We start from the raw sequence: 19556 nt of genomic DNA on the forward strand, positions 1-19556 counted from the left end.
TGTTCTGATAAGACCTCTACAGCTGCTTTGAATTAAAACTAACAGCAACATATGAATTTTCTGTTACATGCTTTTATTAATTATTAATGCATCACCCAGAAATTAAGATTCTCTACAGGGGAAATGTAACCTTATTACATGAAGATGAGTGAAGCTATTTCACTGTTCTGATTTATTCAGTTGTCTGTGGGAACTTGTTATAAAAATATTATTTATTTTTTTTAAATAGCAGTATGTTATGACAACTTGAGTCATTTTAATTGCTTTTCAATTTATTTAAATTATTTTTTTTCAGAAAATCACTGTATGCTTGTCTTGAGCTGTAAGATCTCTGTCTTTGTGTTACTGGAGAACAGTGCTTGTGAAAATCAGGCTGTAAATCTGGAGAAGCAGCAGCATGCCAACCATCCTGGGGGATGGTGCATTATGAGATTTGGAGGAAATAAACTCCTTTGTTTTGTCAGTCCACACACATACTGGAGAAATTGGGCATGGAAGAGCAGAGCTGCAGTCTTAACACATTTAGGTTAAACAACGCTGCTATTTAACTATTCCATTGTACACAAAGATGCAGATAGACAACCTCTTTGTACCAAAATAATGCAAATCTTTGTTGAAATATTGTTTTAAATTTGTCAACCTCTGGAAAAAAAATCTTAAACTTGAGTAAGAGCAAAAAGCTCTGGGACACAAACTCATGATATATTGACACACACACACAACAATCACTAAGCAAATGTAAAAGAAAGCACACTTTTTATGGTTGTGGAAAGAGTCTATAGAAATGAATTTTGTTTGGTTGTTTGTTTTTGATTTTGTTGAACTGCAGTAATTGTTTGAATAGGTATTGAAGTTGGAATTAAATTGAAATTAAATTTTCTAAATGCATGTTATTGATCTTGTTATGAACAATTGATGAATGAATATTTTGATTTTAATTTAAAATGTCATAACCTAATCTTCCAACTGACCTACCTCTCTCTGGTGGTATATGTCAGACATCACGTTAAGCTCAGTTAAGCTAATATACTTATACTTAAAGTCCATTTCACTCACATGTACATCACAACACTTGCATTAGGAATTGGTTGTTTGTCAGATGAAGTATCATACATATTTGTCATATCTGCTGTTTCATGTGTTGATCTCAGGCAGTCCGTCGGCCAAGCAGAGCAGCACAGCCCATGGTGCTCGATCACCTGCTCCTAAAGTTCACACCAGCAGCTTCCTGTCCTCTGGGGTCAAGGTGAGACTGATAGAGTATATGTGTCTCTCTCTGTGAATGGATTTATTCAGTGCAAACCACATTTGATCGCAGTTTGGGTTCTTGCTGCTCAAGTCCAACCATGTGTTAAGGATTTGTGAAGAATTTAACTAATAGTAAATGTGCTTTGCATCCCTTTAGCAGTCTTTTAATGTGGTGAACATCTCTCTCTTACAACTGAAGTGAGGGGTGGATTGATGAGGAAAAAATATCAGTAGAAATGATGTGGGTATTGTGAGTGAAATCATCCATAATTGAAAAATACAGATGTAGGCTGTTGAAAACAATGTGGCACAATCAGTTCCCCTTCAGGCAGATTAGCATGATGAATCAGTAACCACACTGTAATGGAGCTTGTAAGAGGAAGGCATCCCTAAATAGGGATTCATTTGTCTGTCATTGTTCTATAGAGCTGTATTAATATAGGTTCTGCTGTTCTTTACATTTATTTATAAAGTGAAACATAATGTTTGACAATCTTATTCATACTGACACTTGCAGTATTAACACGATGTTTGTCCTTCTGTTGAACTGAAGAAAAACTGACTCAAATTAGGTGACGATCTCTCTTTGTCTCTCTCTATCTGGGTTATTCTCTGAGGGTGTTTCAATGTTTTCTGGACACTGCGGGCTAAATTAACACCGGTAGTTATTAATAGTTACTGCCAGGCAGTGCAGTAAAAGGTCTGCAGCTGCTGTGTGTGAAGGTTTAAAATGGGACATCTATCTGTGGCATGATACTGATGCTTTTGTGCAAGCTGTGCAGAGGAGTGGACTATTCCCAGAACACACACACACTTTAATGCGTGGACATGCAGTGGGAATTGTTCACAGATGTTTCTTCAGAATAGTTAGAAATAATTTGTATTTGTGTTTAGGTTCAGTAAGATTTTTGAAAGAAGTCCCTTCTCACCAAGACTGCATTTATTTGATGATAAATACAGTAAAAACAGCATATTATATATATTTGTAAAATTGAATTTGTTCCTATGATGGCAAAACTGAATTTTCATCATCTTTACGTCAGTGTTCTGTGTCACATGATTCTTCAGAAATCATTCTAATGTGCTGATTTATTTCTTAAAAACATTTATTATTATTGTCGGTATTAAAAACTGTTGTGCTGCTCAATATTTTTTTAAGTCTTTACTGTAACCGTTGATCAATTAAATCCTGCTTTGCCGAGTAAAAGAACATTTATTTTTTTAAATCTTTTTAGACAGTAGTTTGCTTAATTTTATAATAAGTCTTAAAATTGGTTTTGTATTGTGCCTATATGAATTTCTTAAACTATGCCATAGGGCTGGTCCGAATACCATTTTTTGAGCTTCGAAGCTTAGGTAGTAGAATATTTGAAGCTTAGGAGGGAGGGGGCTGAACATATTTTTTTCGCTAATAAAGGCATGAATCTTTTTCGGTCTGTCTGTCTGTTTGCATTTTTATGATGTCAAGAACCTTTCATCCAATCGACTTTAAGTGTGGCTGGTGTGTCGCTGCGGACCCAAGGGAGTGAAGTGTCACATTTTGGTGCATTTATGGACACGCGACACATTCAGAATTAAACTTTGAATAAATTACAGAACAGCGTGAGCCGGAAACTGTGGGCCTCACATGCTCAGAGAACGGACACTGCACTAGTGATACAAAACACACAGGTCTGTTAAGAGCAATACTTTTAATATTGACAAATTATTATTAGGCTGAGCTACTGTACATTTTTTATGGCTGTATTTGCAAGTATGACAGACAGAGCAGTTACGTTTTGTATGAAACAAAGTGTCAGCTTTCAAATTTTTTCAAAAAAAAAAAAAATGTTGTGACAGATCACTGTAGCTCCTCAGTTCAAGCAGCACATGAAAGGATTGTCTCTTCCTCTTTACTAGTTATACAGTGGGGAAAGTACTCTTACAAAAAAATGAAGGGTCTGTCATTTTAATGGTAGATTTATTTTAACGTGTATAGAGAATACCAACCAAAAATCCAGAAAAAACACATTATATAAAGGTTAGAAATTAAGATTTTTTTTTTTTTGTGGTCGATCCATCTCAGTGGAGATTTTGATCCACTCCTCTTTACAGATCCTCTCTAAATCCTTAAGGTTTCTTGGCTGTCGTTTAACAACTCGAAGTTTCAGCTCCCTCGACAGATTTTCTATAGGATTGAGGTCTGAAGACTGACTAGGCAACTCCATGACCTTAGTGTGCTTCTTCTTGAGCCACTCCTTTCTTGCCTTGGTGGTATGTTTCAGGTCATTGTCATGCTGAAAGACCCATCCATGACCCATCTTCAGTGTTCTGGCTGAGGGAAGGGGGTTCTTGTCCAAGATTTTACAGTACAAGGCCCCGTCCATTTCCCCCTCTATGCGATTAATGTTTTCTGTTCTCTTAGCAGAAAGCAGCCTTAAAGCATAATGTTTCCACCTCTGTGCTTGACTGTAGGGATAGTGTTCGTGGGGTCATAGTCAGCATTTCTCTCCCTCCAAACACAACGAGTCGAGTTAATACTAAAGAGTTACATTTTGGTCTCATCTGACCACAGCACTTTCTCCCAATCCATCTCTGAATCATTTAGATGTTCTTTGGCGAACTTTAAATGGGCCTGTACTTGTGCCTCCTTGAGCAGGGTGTGCTTGTGGGCGCTGCAGGATTTCAGTCCATTGCGGCGTGGTGTGTTATCAATGGTTTGCTTGATGACTGTGGTCCCAACTGCCTTAAGATAATTAACAAGCTCCTTCTATGTAGTTCTGGGCTGATCTCTCACCTTTCTCTTGATCATCCTTACCCCATGATGCAAGCTCTTGCACAGAGATCCAGACCAAGGCTGATTGATAGTTATTTTGTATTTCTTCCATTTCCGAATAATCGCACCAACAGTAACTCCTTCTCACAAAGCTCTTGTAGCCCATTCTAGCCTTGTGCAGATCTACAATTTTGTCTCTGACATCATTTGACAGCTCTTTGGTCTTGCCACTGGCAGGAGAGGTGAATCTCAACTTAAGTTCACTGAGTTCATCTCAATGTTCACCCTCTCCCTCAGAGAAGTATGTGTTTATCTTACTCAAGGGAATGTGTGATTCACTAAATTAACTTTGGATTGGATCACACATCCAATATCTCTGAAAATATCTTCGAAATTGAACCGTGAATCAAACTGATGGCTTTTCAGTGCACATCTCGAAGTAATATGACTAGCACAGAGTAATACAAATTCTGTCCGTCTGTCTTAAGGTTATAATAAAGCAAGAACCAGGAGAGGTGCCCACCCAGCCATCACCACAGCAACAGGTCGTCTCCACAGCAACATCCCAGCAGCAACAACAGTACGTGACAGTGAAGGGTGGTCACATGATAGCCATGTCACCACAGAAACAGAGTGGGACGGGGACTGGAGGAGGTGCCACACCCAGCAAGGTTTTTATGAATGCTATTTTTGTTTTGTTAATCATTATGGTAATGTTCATTTTGACTATTTAAGTTTTTCTTCACCAATCATACAATGTTCTTTGCCTGTGTTTCAGTACCTAGTGAGCAGCTTACCTAAACATTTGGGCATCTTGGCTCAAACATTGTTCAGATGCTCTAGATGGCAAAATAATTGTGTGTAACTAGTTCCAAAATTCTGTTTTTTATTTCTATAATGTCATCCACCAATGCAGGCCGTCCCGTCAGAGAGAGTTTTTGTAGCTGGAATGCGCTGTGGTCATGCAGTCTAAACATATCTCGGATCATCTACTCATCTCTCTACTGTGGCCATTTTTAGCTCCTGAGAGTCAAAGTCATTCAGACACCCGGTTTGAGTCATTCTCCCGGGCGAAAAAGATGTCTTAACTCCCTGACGTTACATTAGAGTAATTTTTTTTTTATATTACTCATTAGATCTCTGGGTGTTAAGGCAAGCCATTTATTTATGATTTGTATATATATATATATATATATATATATATATATATATATATATATATATATATATATATATATATATATATATATATATATATATATATATATATATATAAACATAAACACACACACACACACACACATATATATATAATTTTTTTATTTTTAAGATAAATTTAATTGATCAGCCCCATTCATAGTTAAAATTTTTTATATTAGTGTAACCACTAATCAACATAACTGTATGAGGCTGTACTGTACTGAAAGACCCTTTTTCATTTTGAAATAAGACCTAATAGATAACATGCTACTATTTAAACGTTTGGAGAATAAGATTTTATTCAGCAAGGATGAACAAAATTGATATTAAAGGCATCGTATTAAAGGCATTTATAATGTTACAAGAGATTTCAGATAAATGCTGTTCTTTCTATTGTATCATGGTTTCCACAAAATATTAAGCAGCACAACCGTTTTTACATTTTAATAAGAAATGTTTCTTGAGTGTCAAATCATGTGATCATGTGACACTGAAGACTGGAGTAATGCTCAGATAAGCAATTAACAAATATTTCCAGTTGCAGAGTAACTGTGTGTGTGTGTGTGTGTGCGTGTGTGTAGGTGTTGGGGATTCCACTGGGCTCTGCCGTCAAACAGGTCTCCATGAGCAGCGGGCAGATCTTGGTTGCTAAGTCCAGTCCCACTGTGTCTAAGGTTGTGGGCCAAAAGCAAGTGGTGGCACAGGGTGTCGCTAAGGCAATCGTCAGTGGAGGAGCCAGCGGTGCAAGCGGCATCACGGGACAGCAGGTGCATGCTGTTACCAAGGCAGCAAGTGGGTCTGGAGGAAGTGGCAAGAGTGGAGGTCAGAGTACACAGTTTTTCTTGACCATCATAATGTCATAAAGTCAACCATTTAATTCATATGATCGATTTTTTATTATTTTTTATTATTAGTTAAATAACTAATTGTGAAGTAACTAATTGTAACCTGAGATAATGTGAAAAGTTGCCAGCATCAGATGATTTTTCTTTCCTCGCTGAAAATGAAATACCGCACAAACTGAAAATCTCAACCAATCAGAGAATGGTGTTTAATAAACAATTATGTGAAATGAGTTTTTGTACCAATGTATGCGAACCAAAAAAAGGATGTTTAGGATAGGTGCTGGTTTTTAAGAGATTAATAAATTATTATCCCAGTCTTGAAATAAAAGTGTGCATGTATTCATTTTTAAAAGGTGAAGTGTGTGTGTGTGTTCACAAACACAAAGTTCAGAAACCATCTGTCTTGCCAGGGATGTTAATTAAGATATTCAGAACAAAAATGTGTGTTGGTGGAAAAAACAAACAAGATTGTGCATTTGTTTGCGTGATTGGATAAGTGTTTTTCAGGCTGATCAGCAGATGTTGTGCTAAGAGTGGAATTTCACAGGCCTTATCTAAGTGTGAATGGCTGCACTGCAAAACTGACTAAACCATTAGGAAACACCATTACTCAGTCAGATACTTGTATCTCCCTGCCACCACAGGGAGAAACAGAAATGAGTTTGATTAATTTTAAAGACACCCATATGTGGATTCATATTGGAAGCTTTGTTAGTGGTTTATGAAATAGATTCTAAGCTATATGTTCTGTATAGGTCCATGTTGATCACATTTTCTGCATCTTATTGTGATAATAGAGATTCCGCCAAAATTATGTACACTACCATTAACAGTAGTGCACAACAATACAGTAAAGAAGTATTGTAATGTGAAAACATTTGTGCTACTTCATATTTTTGTGAAAAGAAGTTCAAAAGAACAGCATTTATTTGAAATCCTTTTGTAATATAAATGTCTTCACTGTAACTCTTGATCAGTTTAATGCATCCCTGATAAATTAAAGGATTAAACTCTTCAAAAAGATAAGTTTTAAGGGTAGTGTATGTTCACACTGCTTTCTCTTCAAACAGTGAAAACATATAGCTGCCATGGGCTGTTAAGGACAAAACACCATGAAAGTAGCTAATACAGTTTTAAGCTTTAAGTGTAGAACAGGTCAAATTGATATTCACTGATAACTTTTCTAATATTTTTGTCCATATTAAGCAATTAGTCTCTGATACTGTACTATTTCCTGCTATAATATGTTTTGTGTAATAATTGTTTTTGTTGTGATTTGTATTTTATTTTTTTATTTTTATTTTCAGTTATGGCAACCCTACAGCTACCAGCAAATAACTTGGCAAACCTTGCCAATCTGCCTCCGGGAACCAAGCTGTACCTGACCACCAACAGCAAGAACCCATCTGGCAAAGGCAAACTGCTGCTGATCCCTCAGGGAGCTATTCTGAGAGCCTCCCACAGCGCAGGTCAGACCGACACGATCATGTGATTTAGGGAACATTGTCTCTTTCTGTATTCAGATAAATATCTGACTAAATTAATATCTGTCTGTAGGCCAGCAGTCTCAGAGTTCAGGTTCTGGAGGGTCACATTCCTCCAGTGGATCTTCAGGGTCTGGCAGCCTGCCTTCCAACTTATCCTACACTTCTTACATCCTCAAACAGACTCCTCAGGTGATATTCCTTTCTGTAAAACATTTAAAATCCAGGTTTCGACACATTGAACTGTAGAAAATTAATCATGACAGTACTAGTTGTTTAGTTGCTAACTAACACCATTTTAATGACCTTGTCTAAAGCAATGTCCACTCAAAGACACACACACACACACACACACATCCCAGAAGCCTCTTTCTGTCAGTTTGGGTTATGTTGACAAAGTCATCATCAATCTTTTCAGGGCACATTCTTGGTTGGCCAGCCAGGGGGCTCTGGGAAACAGACCTCTGGTGGTCACGTGGCATCAAGTCCTGCATCCAGTACCCAGCAGGCCATTCGGGTCACAGCTGGACAGAAGGCAGCCATTTTGGCTCAGGTGTGTAACAAAGTAAGGATTTAACAACACCTCTACTTCCCCTTCTTCTGTATATGGTTTTATAGCTACAGATACATTATTAGATGATATAATAAATGTATTTATATACATTATAGTATTTATTATTATAATAATATAAATTATAATATTATAATGATTTATATTAAAATTATATTATTTTTCTATAGATGAAGCTTATTGGATCGGATAGCAGGTGTTTAAGTCATGCTGTAGGTTTAATTTTATGTGCAGATAATGCAGCTGTAAGATGTATTGTCTTTATTTTGCAGTACCTGACCACTTTAACTTTTAATTACATTCAGAATACAAGCTCAGAATTCTTGTAAAATGTCCTTTCTTTTTGCCATGGCACTGTAGATAACAATGCAGCAGAGATGTATTCAGCAACAAATTAATTTATCTTGCTAAAACAGACATCTGTATTTAATGAGTTAGCTTCAGTAAAATATAGAAATAAAATGTTAAAATGCACACACTCTGACTCAGTGACTCAGAAGGAGTGAGATCCATTTAGCTACAGTATAAAAGCAAAAGTGTTCAGGGGTTTGCCATTATTTCTTCCCTCTTCATCATCGATTTCTTACTCTCTCTCTCTCTCTCTCTCTCTCTCACTCATTGATCTTGCTTTATCTTTCCTTTATCTTTCTTCCACTTGCTGCACTTTCATTAGTGTTACACAACGCCTCTTCTGAAGAACTTACACTCTCTAGAGCCCTTTCTGCATGCGTGTGTGTCCTGATTATAAGATAGAGGCTAATGAGTATGCCTGCAGCTGACATTTGAGCTGTAATTCAACCTGTAAACACACACTCATTGGCCTCTCTTTCTTCCTTCTCTAACTACTTTTCTTCTTGTTTCTTAATTATCCATTTGAACCATACCCTCATAATTCTCATCATAAGTGGAGCACATAGAGCACACCATGATTTCTGTTCAATCGTTTTTGTTATAAATCTTGTTGCCCCTATGCACAGGTGAGACTAAATCAAACTTCTTCCTCTGGTGCATTAGACCTGCTAAAGATTTTTGCATGCAGTAGGATGACCATATATATTGATTAGTGCCTGATCTACTTTAGTACTCTGCTGTCATGGTGAAGATTTTGAGTTTGATTGAGGGCATTTGCTGTGAGCTTAAGAGCAAGAGAGAAGCAACATTAGAGGGAAAGACATGCAAGAACAAGTGTGAGAAACAAGTTAAAGATTTCTTGCTCTATCACTTGCTTGTGCTGTTATGTAAGGGAGATACTTGCAGTCTTTTTCTCACTCTCTTTTTAAGTCCAGAGAAGCTGGATTGGCATGAATATTAAAGTCGGAATGTAAAAAACAGAATGTGAAAAAGAGACTCTTGGAGAATCTCATTGTTTTAGATTTTAGTTGTTCAGTAGAATGTTTCTTATTTACCTTTTAATGTGATTGTAAGGCTGACGGTTTTATTTAGAACTGTAAAGAACAGACAATTTGGTAGGAATAACACATTTCTCAAATAGTTGGATTTGGGTTTTTTAACTTCTTTCTTTTAATATTTGATTGACAGGTGGTGGGTGGGTCTCAAGCTTCTCAGGTGAAGCTGTCAGATGGCTCAGTGAAAATGGTAACATCTGCCGCAGCAAGTCATCTGAGCAAACCTGGCACGACCACCCTGAGAATGACGGGAGGTGTCATCACTGCCACAAGTTTAACCCCATCCACACCCAGTTCAACACCCACCTCTCAACAGGCAAGAGATTTACCTGTCTGTGTGTTCTACATTGTCTAATCAAGAAGTGTAACTCTGTCCCTACAGAAGTCTCTTTGGTCTAAAACCACATTCCATGATTAGGTCATTGACTTCATCTTTCAGTTGAGACAAAAAATGTTCATGCTAAAAACTCACTCTTTTGTGAATCCATCACAAAGTTGACATATTGAAGTTACTCTGTCTATTTATAGCCCCTCTAATGTTTTTCCCCCTACAGTCAGCTGAAGCCACTGGAGGATCGTCCTCTCAGCTGTTCCCTCATACGGCTAAAGTGCCACCGCAGCACCCTGTGCTTGTAGCTGCCAATCAAGCTGCAGTGATCAGTGCGGCCAAGAGTGCCAGTTCTGCCGCCAGCACAGCAAAGAGCTCTGCCTCTGGCACCGGTACCATAGTCACATTCGCCAAGACCGTCAACATGCCTCTCATTAGCCTGTCGAAGGGGGCGGGGTCATCTGTAGTGGGTGGGTCCAAAACCTCAAGCCCCTCACTGGTCACTGCAGCATCACTGATTGGTGGAGGAACGGTCAGCGGGAAAACTGCTGCCACCATCTCAGGTAACCAGTCTTCTACTGTCAAAAGTTGCCCCTTTTAAAAAAAAAATTCACATGAAGGTGAAAGATTTCCCCTCACTGATTTCACAATAGGTTTAATTAGTCATGCAAATTTGCCACATTGATTTACGGAAAGCTGCTCGGTTTTAAAAGACTTCTGTATGAGCTGTGCTTCATACATTGCTACACTATTGACAATAGACAATGACCTGTGAAATGTCATCGAAACATTTTTACTGTCAGCGCACCTTTAAAATGACAAACAACTAAAGCTCTCACAGACTCCCTTAGGCATTTAAATTGGATCACAAATGTCTTTTTTTCCCCATCTGAATGGTCTCGGTCCATTAGCTTTAAGAGTGAAATAAATATTTATTAACATGAATTAGGGCAGTATGACAAATTCTTGTAACACATTGTGTATATCGCTGTAATGATCATGATTTGTGCATGGAAATGTTATAGAAAAATGGTTTGTATGTTAAATAACCATTTTACAAAATATATTTTTGTATAATGCAACCTGTCCACCCATATTCTCATTTAATTGCTTGAATGCTTAATTCGTTTTTTTGGTCAAATTTTGTTATTCAGGATATCTACATGATTCTCTACATTCGCAGGTATGTTGAAGTTGCACCCAGCCCAGTCCAGTTCCCAGCAGACGGTTGTCACCATCCCATCTAATCAGCTGAAGCAACTCAGTGTGGGCAGTGGGTCCTCAGGGCTGCAGTCCATCTTGATGCCTGTCAGCAAAGGTAACAGCACCCTGTTCCTCTGATACCCACACAGCCTGACTCACACTCCTGATCTCTAGTGTCCTGAAGGCTTTGAATCTGTGTAACATCGTCAAGTTAGACTTTTTATTTTCAGCTTCTTGTTCCAGTTAACTGCTCTGATACATACACTTTGTTCCAAAACCTAGAGATGTGCCTTGTGGTTATAGATCTTGGCTGGCAACCTAAAGTATGTTTGAGTCTCTACAAGTGGTGATTTATGATTTATTTCTATTGTGATCTTAAGCAAGGCACTGTTGTGTGTCATGGTGGGCTGTGTCAGGTTGTTAAGGAGTTCTAATTCTGCCAGCCTTCATGGACTGATAATTTTCACCTGCCGTGTTGAGCCTGCCCGACTGTATTTATCAGAGATGTTTGTTTTTGTTCAGCATTCATCAGTGATAACAGTAATAGGTGAACAGAGCTCGAGAGACACTTACCTGTCAGATATGGTTTTCATTTTCTCCTTTTGCACTCTCTCTACTTGGTTTCTAGCTTTGTTTTAGAATGATCTGTGCAGCACAATGACAGCAGAAGCTGCCTCAGTTTAGTTTGTTGAATGAGTGCAGTACATACACATCCAAGCAGCAAGACAGGCCATTTCCAGTAACATTATGTAAGCTGTTGTCATAGTTATAGAGATGGATGGAAGTATAGAAGAACATAATAGTTAGATTACAGGATTCAGTAATTGAGGAATGGCAGGCTTGAGTGATCTTAACATTTATGAGAAACAACAGGAACCACATGAGTCAGAACATGAAAAAAAAAAAAACTTTAATGCTAACTAAGTCATGGCCAAAAGATGGTTTTTACTAAATTAGAACTATTGGTGGGCAATATAACCAAAATGTTATTTCGCATTATGAAAATTACAGTGTAGAATTAAAATGGACCTGTTATAAAAGGCAGGTTTCAAGAAATACTATAGAAGTTGAATAATAAAATGTACAATTAAAATATTCTTTACTGTGTCAATTAAATATACATTAAATCTGTGCTTTATTTTCCCATTTCTATATGTAATCAATTAACACTATGAGGATATATTTACCAGGACTCCCTGGTAGAAGAGATATTGTATCTCAATGGGACCTTCCTGGTTGAACAAATAAAAATTAAGAAAATAAAGGCTGCATTTAATTGATTTATTTGATCAAAGGTACAAAATGTTGTGAAATATTATTACTATTTAAAGTAAAGTAAAGTTTTATTTCTGTTTTTGCAAGCAACATTTTCAGAATGATCCTTCAGGAATAATTCAAATATGCTGATTTGGTGCTCAAGAAACATTTATTATTGTTATGAACAATGTTAAAAACACTTGTGCTGTTTAACAGAAACAGTAATGTTTTTTCAATATTTTTATGAATAGAAACCGAATTGTGAAATGTGGTTTTCTCTTGCCATGGATATAGCCACTGCTGCTGACATGACTTTAAATCATAATTAAATAAATGCATTTTATGAATAGAAAGTTCAAAAGAACTGCAATTTTTGTAATGTTATAATGTCTTTACTGTCTCTTTTGATCAATAAAAAAAACGTATGTTACAGTCATGCAGTCTGGTGCTAAAGGTGCATCTGGCAGCAACATTGCTTCCTCAGCATCCACACCTGTAGCTCAAGGTGAGACATCTGCAAACACACACACACACACACACACACACACACACACACACACATATACAGTGCATATAATGTCAAGGAGTAATGTGTATAACCATGCAATCCTCTGATTCCAAACCTTTTCACCTTTGTTGTGTTTGGGTTTTTACACAGTTAAAACTGAACCTGGTTTGGTTAGCTCCACTTGTACGACTCCAGTACCCCAACCATCTGCCCCAGCCTCTACAGCACCCACCTCTGGTCCCCTCCCGACAACCCACACATCCACAGACGCAGCTGCTACTATTAAAGTGGAACAGGGTGTAGAATCTTCAACACATGAACTCAAGTAAGAACCTGACACACAATTGTCTCTCTGTCCTGATCTGTCAGAATGCCAGTTATTCCCTAAGGTTTCTATATCTTGCAAAGCGGCATCGACACTCACAGACACGTACATCTACAATTTTGAATTGATTTAATTGTGTGTTGCCATAGTAACACCTGTTCAGTAATAATAGTGATGTAATTCTCCTGACACTTAATTGAGTTAAAGCTCATATAATTCTCCTGACACTTTGAGTTGGCTTTTACCAAATGTAATGCAGACTAGCAGTTTGAATAAATAGTTAATTCATTAATCACTCTGACCAGTTCAAAGTGCGTGAGCAATTTCTCTAACCAATTCATATTCATACTTGACACATTTGTTGTTTGTTATTTTGCAGTGGTCTGGTTTTTATCATCAGATTCAATCTAGTCTGCAAACTGAACACTAAAATAAAATAAATGTGTTGCTGTGGAGCACCAATGCCACTCAATATCAGTGACGGGAATTCAGATTTTTTTTTTGTTGCATTTGTAATATGTACAATATTTGTGTACATATTTAAAAAAAATTGTCAATCTCTTTTAAGCACGGAGCACATCGAGAACATGACACAACTTCTGACGGCTATAGTAAAGAAATTCCCTTTGATTGTCCCTGAGAAAAGTAAGTTTGACAGCTTCACAGACCTTACTATTTTCTAAATGCTTTTTTTTTGTTTGTTTTTTTGAAAAAGTTTTGAGGAAAATTTTTTTTATTTCAAGTCTTATCCTCACAGAGGCATTTATTTAGTCAAAGAAATACAGTGATATTGTCAATTATCACTTAAAAAAACATTTTTCTATTTTAAAATGTATTTTATTCCTGTGATAGAAAAGCTGTATTTTTAGCAAAAGTTACTCCAGTATTCATTGTCCCATGATCCTTCAGAAATCACTCTTAATTGGCTGATTTGGTACTCAAGAAACCCTTATTATTATCAATGATGATTGTCTCCATTCATTTAGTCTGCATAAAAAGAGTTAATTTTACACAAGTCCAAACCAATCACAGTTGTGTTATTTGCAGATGAGGACTCCCATCCGTTCTGTGCCACCTCTGTGGATCAGTACTACTCATGGAACATTGGCAAACGCAGAGCTGCAGAGGTACAGGAGTGTTTGTGTCTCATCTAGTCCGAGTGCATCTGTAAGCTCTGTTGGATTGTGTTTGTTTACTTTCTTTCTCTTTGTGTAGTTGCAGCGGGCAGTGGCTGTGCGCCGTGTGTGTGCTGATCTGTTAGAGAGGACCCCTCGGCTTCAGGCCCTCACTCCACCCAGGACCAAAGAGGTGCTTCGCTGGTGCCGTCTCCGTGGTTACACACCCCCTGACCCTGAAGCTCAGCGCACAGAGGAGGACTCCATCGAGGACATACTCACACAGATCGACAGTGAACCCGGTGAGTGTGTGGTTTATGTAACAGCACACATGCTTGTGTCCAATGTGGTGTGTGTGTGTGTGTGTGTGTGTGTGTGTGTGTGTGTGTGTGTGTACTTGTTTTTCTATTCTGGTGGGGACTTAAACCTGAATACACACAGACTCATGGGGACTCGTGTCACGGTGGGGACCTAAATTGAGGTCCCCACGGGTAAACAAGCTAATAAATTACACAGAATTAAGTTTCTTGAAAATCTAAAAATGCAGAAAGTTTCCTGTGAGGGTTAGGTTTAGGTGTAGGGTTAGTGTAGGGCGATAGAAAATACGGTCTGTACAGTATAAAAACCATTACACCTATGGAGAGTCCCCACAAGGATAGCTGACCAGACATGTGTGTGTGTGTGTGTGTGTGTGTGTGTGAGATTTGAACCGTTGGTTGAGGATAATTCATCATGGCCTGTGTCTCTCTCTTTGACTTACACAAGACTTGGCACAGATAATGCAGTAGTGTTCACACTCTCTCTCTCTCTCTCTCTCTCTCTCTCTCTCTCTCTCTCTCTAGTTTCCAGTGATGGTGCATTAGTATGTTAAATAATGAGATCATAAGTATTCAGAGTTGCGCATGAATTCAACTTGGGCATAAGCAGCTGAAATTCAACATCAGCTCTGCTTCAGTCCGGTGTTTCCTACCTAGACAGCATTTTAAGACATCATAGATTTCATGGATAAGGCTTAGCTGAAAACCACAAAGTGTTGTGTCATTAGCTGATGTCATACTGCGTTGATATTGACTGTAAGACATTAGTGCACATCTGTGGTTTTTGTTTGAATGAGTGACCAGTAATGGAGATGTTGTCCATGAATGGCACTAATGAGGTTTATTCACGGTTAGAATGCTGCCTCAGAAAATATCCAGTGTAGACTGTAAGCAGTGAGGAGGTTCACTAGGGAGTCTTGTTTGTACTGTTTTCTCCTGCCTTCCTTATTGTCTTCAGCCTCCATTTATGTGCTTTCTTGGTTTGCTTTTTTGTGTTATTCAGTGTAGGTTTATAAAAGGCACTATACAAACTATTAAAAATAATAAATATATTTTTTTTTATAAATTGTTTATTAAAGGTACTATACAAACTATTTAAAATAATAAATCATTTATAATAAATATTAGGCACTTTATAAATTGTTGTTGTTGTTAGTATTATTATTATTATTTAGTTTGTGTAACTGTTAAGACTAATAATTATAACTAGATGAGTCAAGTTTATAGTTTAAAGTTTAATTATAATTATTATTAATTACTATTAAATAATAATAATACCAATAATGATATTATAAGTTATTAGAAAAAATACAAACTACTGTTAATAATAGTAAAATAAAAATAAAAAATAGATTTAATTAATTCTGATGATTATTAGGCAAAACAATAATAAAAAATAAAAAAAATAATAATAATAGTGTTTGGAACAGAGCCCTATTGTAGATCAAGAGTATTATTTGCTTTCGGTAGGTTTGTGTAGCTCTGCTTCCTGCTTGTGAGGAGTTGTGTGCTGATTTAACTAACTCATGCTTGTGTGTGTGTGTGTGTGTGTGTGTGTGTGTGTGTGTGTGTGTGTGTGTTAGAGTGCAGCTCAACTCTGACGGGCTGTGAGGAGTTGTCTCAACGTCTAAAGCAACTTCAGAGGATTCTGAAGGCGGAGCCTGAAGAGGAGGATGACGAGCCTCTTGACATCATCAGTGTGAAAGACATAGATGCTGCCAAGGTCAAGATTAAGCTGGAACAGGAAGAGGCTGAACAGGAACCCAAGTTCTTCTTGGGGCGATGCCAATCGACCCAGTTCATCAGAGACACGTCGGAGCAAGTGAGAGAGATTGAAATGTTCTTCATGTCTTCCTACCTGCTTCCAAACTTTCTGCCGTGTCATACATGTATTGATTAGAGCTCAACTGATATGTTTATTTTTTTTTTTACAATTACAAGCAATTAATCTGCATTTTATGTTCTATAAAAAAATTTCATATCGGAGGCATATCAGTGGCATATACACTAATACTGATATATCTGCAACAAGCTCATTTCAGCCGATAAAATCTGCGAAACTGTATATCATTCAGGCTGTAGTAATTATATTGTGTGTGTGTGTGTGTGTGTGTGTGTGTGTGTGTGTTTGTGTGCGTGTGTGCGTGTGTGTGTTAGATCGGCGTCAGACTGCAGCAGGTTGAGGTGGAGAAGAACGTTTTTGCTCCAGTCGTGGAGACCATTATTCTTAAGGTAAATAGTCTGAGATTTAGTCATTTGTTTTATTTTATGAAAGAAAATTTCACATCCAGAATGTTAAATATAAAGTTTTAATACTGTAATATAGTCATCATTATAGTGAGAGTTCTTGGTCTGAATGGGCCTCTGCACTATTTATTAATTTGTACATTTTTGTTCTAACCATGATGAATGATAGCCCCTCCCACTCTGAAATCTGTTTTGTCTTAAATACCACTCCACATAGCTCTCTTTTAAGCATCAAATATTTTCTGATCAATTTTTCTTTTTACCTTCAGTGAGAATTTTTTTTGTCCTGGGTAGGACATTCTTAACATGTCTAAGTACTGAATGTTGTCTAAATCTCTTCATAGGCTGTGGAGCAGTTTGCTAGTGAAATCCTCAGGGAGTCTTTGGCTAATGCCCATGGGAAATCCCAACAAAACAGGTCAGTGCATAAGACGAATCAAGACAGATGGGCAGACCAGCATGATTCAGAGTAAAAGAGTAGTTTCAAACGCCTCTTCTGTTCTTTACAGATAGAGCTTGGAATATTATTTCTTGGTCAGTTTTGAAGAACTTTGTCTAATGTGATTTGATCGTGATTGTGGGAGGAAGTGCTTTATGATAGCATATAATTATCAGAGCACTGAGAATAGCTCATGAAAATCTGATTTATTTGAGTTGTAGAGCAGCAGAGCCTGGCCCTGAGAGAGAAGAGATTGGCTCAGTGCTGCTCTACTTACTCAGCACATCTGCTTTCATTCACATGCCTGACACACACACACAGATTGAGCAGAATATTTCATCAGCCTTTTATACAGTATTCGGTAACTGCCTTTTTAAATGATGATCCGTTTATCCATGATGAAGCAGGAACTGATCGAAGTCTCATACATTAACAGAAAGCAGCAGTTTGACAAGACTCTCAGACCTCTCATTTAATGCTTAAAGGTCAATAACCCATTATACCAAGATAGCAAATGTACCGTGAGACTTTCATTTCCATCCTTGTTTCATCCCTCTCTTCTTGCCTCCACAGAACTCCGAGAGAAATATCAGCTATGGATGTGCATCAGGCCATTAGCTCTATTCCCACCTGTGATTTTCTGACTAATAGGTAATTTTGTTCATCCTCTTTTTAAGCTTTTCAGCAACTATCATCAGAGTTCCCATGATCTTGAACAACCTGGAAACATATGGAAACAATTAAATGAAATTAATATAAATAGGCACGGTAATGTCTCTATCGAATAGTTATGCTCAGCATTTATATATTTAATTGGCTCTAAAAACCCATTTTTGGTGCAATTTCTATAATATGATTTTTTACAAATTATTCTTTAAAAATCTTAACCAAATTTTGAAATGTCATGGAAATGCATCATTATTATTGCAGTTTCACTTACTTTAAACTTTTGTCTCCGGTAGGTACATGGGCATCATGGTGAAGGATGAAGGCCATGCTGACTAACTTCACTCCTTGGCATCTGACCACAGAAGGACAGGTGGACTGTCATTTACTGACCCCTCCCCTCACATTATATTAAGGTGGAGAATGTTCAAGGGCTGACCAATCACAGGTGCAAATGCCCTCTTACTTACCAGTGTCATAATACAAGTTAGCCATTTTTACAACAACGGCTGTGAGGGTGCTGTATCCAGACAGAGCTTGATACACAGTCTGAACAGCATTTGTTTCATATGCCAACATTAGTCTATTTAATTGTTTTTCATGCTTCCTTTATGAATTCTGTGATATTTATGAACTCTGGTCCAGTATGTGTAACTGTCAGTACAGTAACTACAGTACAGTGTTAATGATCAGGTTCTGAAGACGCAGAAGCATCTGCTCTATTATTCTACTGTGATTGAGATCCTCAATCTCTGCAAACAAAACCCAGGACCACATGGCCCTGCTTTGCTGTTGCCAGCTGTTTAGCTCGTCTTAGTCTTAAAGGAATAGTTCACCCAAAAATTACTTTTCTGCAATGATTTTCTTACCCTCATGTTGTTTGAAATAGTGTCGAGTAAATAATGACAGAAATGTCCTTTTAATGTCTTCACCCAGACATGAAGACATTAAATTAAATGTCCATTTTGAGTCGCATGTCTTCACTAGTTTCACACTAGGGCATAGAAGGTCTAAGAAAAGTCTTAATCATGTTGTTTTCATATGAATCATTTTCGTACAGCTGTGGGATTTATGAAGGATTAAACTTCAGTGAGTGTGAGAGTTTTTTTTGTGCGTGTCATTTGGGGACATTGAGGAAAATCTGCAGATTGACAGGAGGTATTTGTGTACTTGCTAAATCTATTGTGTCCTCTGGTTTGGTGGGCTACTTTGTGTCATACAGCTAGCATCAGTGTCTGTGTGGATGGGAGAGAATTTATTGCTTTGTGTTAATTCAGTGTTAAAATCTTCACTTGTCTAGCCAAACTCCTGAATGTTTTTCTTTCATATTGTGCATCACAAAATAGCTATTCTTGTATTAAAAATGGTCAATCTGCCACTAAGATGGATCCAGGTGTCCTGATTTGTTCTGTTCTTTTTGTAACTGCCAGTACAATTGAAATGTCACATAGCAAAACAATAACAAGATAGGGCTCAGAAATAATTAGTTTTTTGTTTTTAACGGCCTACCACAATTTTTTTTTTATGTTAATCTATGCTATATGCTATTACTACTTAGCACAGCGTTTTATTTTCGACCATTTTGCATGATCGAGGTCATGCAACTCAGTTTTTGAGTGATTTTTAAAAAACTTCTTAAATG

General features: G+C 37.5%; 1 protein-coding gene across 5 annotated transcripts in view; it reads left to right on the forward strand.

Annotated features, from left to right (window-relative positions):
* Positions 1-19302, forward strand: part of LOC127934701 (YEATS domain-containing protein 2) — a 33554-nt gene extending 14252 nt beyond the window's left edge. For 3 of the 5 annotated variants that reach the window (XM_052532248.1, XM_052532256.1, XM_052532267.1), the window contains exons 13-31: positions 1152-1246; positions 4492-4674; positions 5785-6025; positions 7356-7517; positions 7606-7724; positions 7951-8097; positions 9643-9825; positions 10064-10400; positions 11021-11155; positions 12731-12802; positions 12956-13130; positions 13699-13775; positions 14178-14257; positions 14346-14547; positions 16146-16384; positions 16720-16794; positions 17154-17227; positions 17822-17899; positions 18211-19302. In XM_052532248.1, the coding sequence (XP_052388208.1) occupies positions 1152-1246; positions 4492-4674; positions 5785-6025; positions 7356-7517; positions 7606-7724; positions 7951-8097; positions 9643-9825; positions 10064-10400; positions 11021-11155; positions 12731-12802; positions 12956-13130; positions 13699-13775; positions 14178-14257; positions 14346-14547; positions 16146-16384; positions 16720-16794; positions 17154-17227; positions 17822-17899; positions 18211-18253 (2717 nt within the window). In that variant the 3' untranslated portion in view covers positions 18254-19302. The remainder of the gene's footprint in view (positions 1-1151; positions 1247-4491; positions 4675-5784; positions 6026-7355; positions 7518-7605; positions 7725-7950; positions 8098-9642; positions 9826-10063; positions 10401-11020; positions 11156-12730; positions 12803-12955; positions 13131-13698; positions 13776-14177; positions 14258-14345; positions 14548-16145; positions 16385-16719; positions 16795-17153; positions 17228-17821; positions 17900-18210) is intronic. The other 2 variants (XM_052532276.1, XM_052532284.1) reach the window with 1 other exon arrangement.
* The last annotated feature ends 254 nt before the right edge of the window (positions 19303-19556 follow it).

The sequence above is a fragment of the Carassius gibelio genome, chromosome A2 (assembly GCF_023724105.1).
Source record: "Carassius gibelio isolate Cgi1373 ecotype wild population from Czech Republic chromosome A2, carGib1.2-hapl.c, whole genome shotgun sequence".
NCBI lineage: Eukaryota > Metazoa > Chordata > Actinopteri > Cypriniformes > Cyprinidae > Carassius > Carassius gibelio.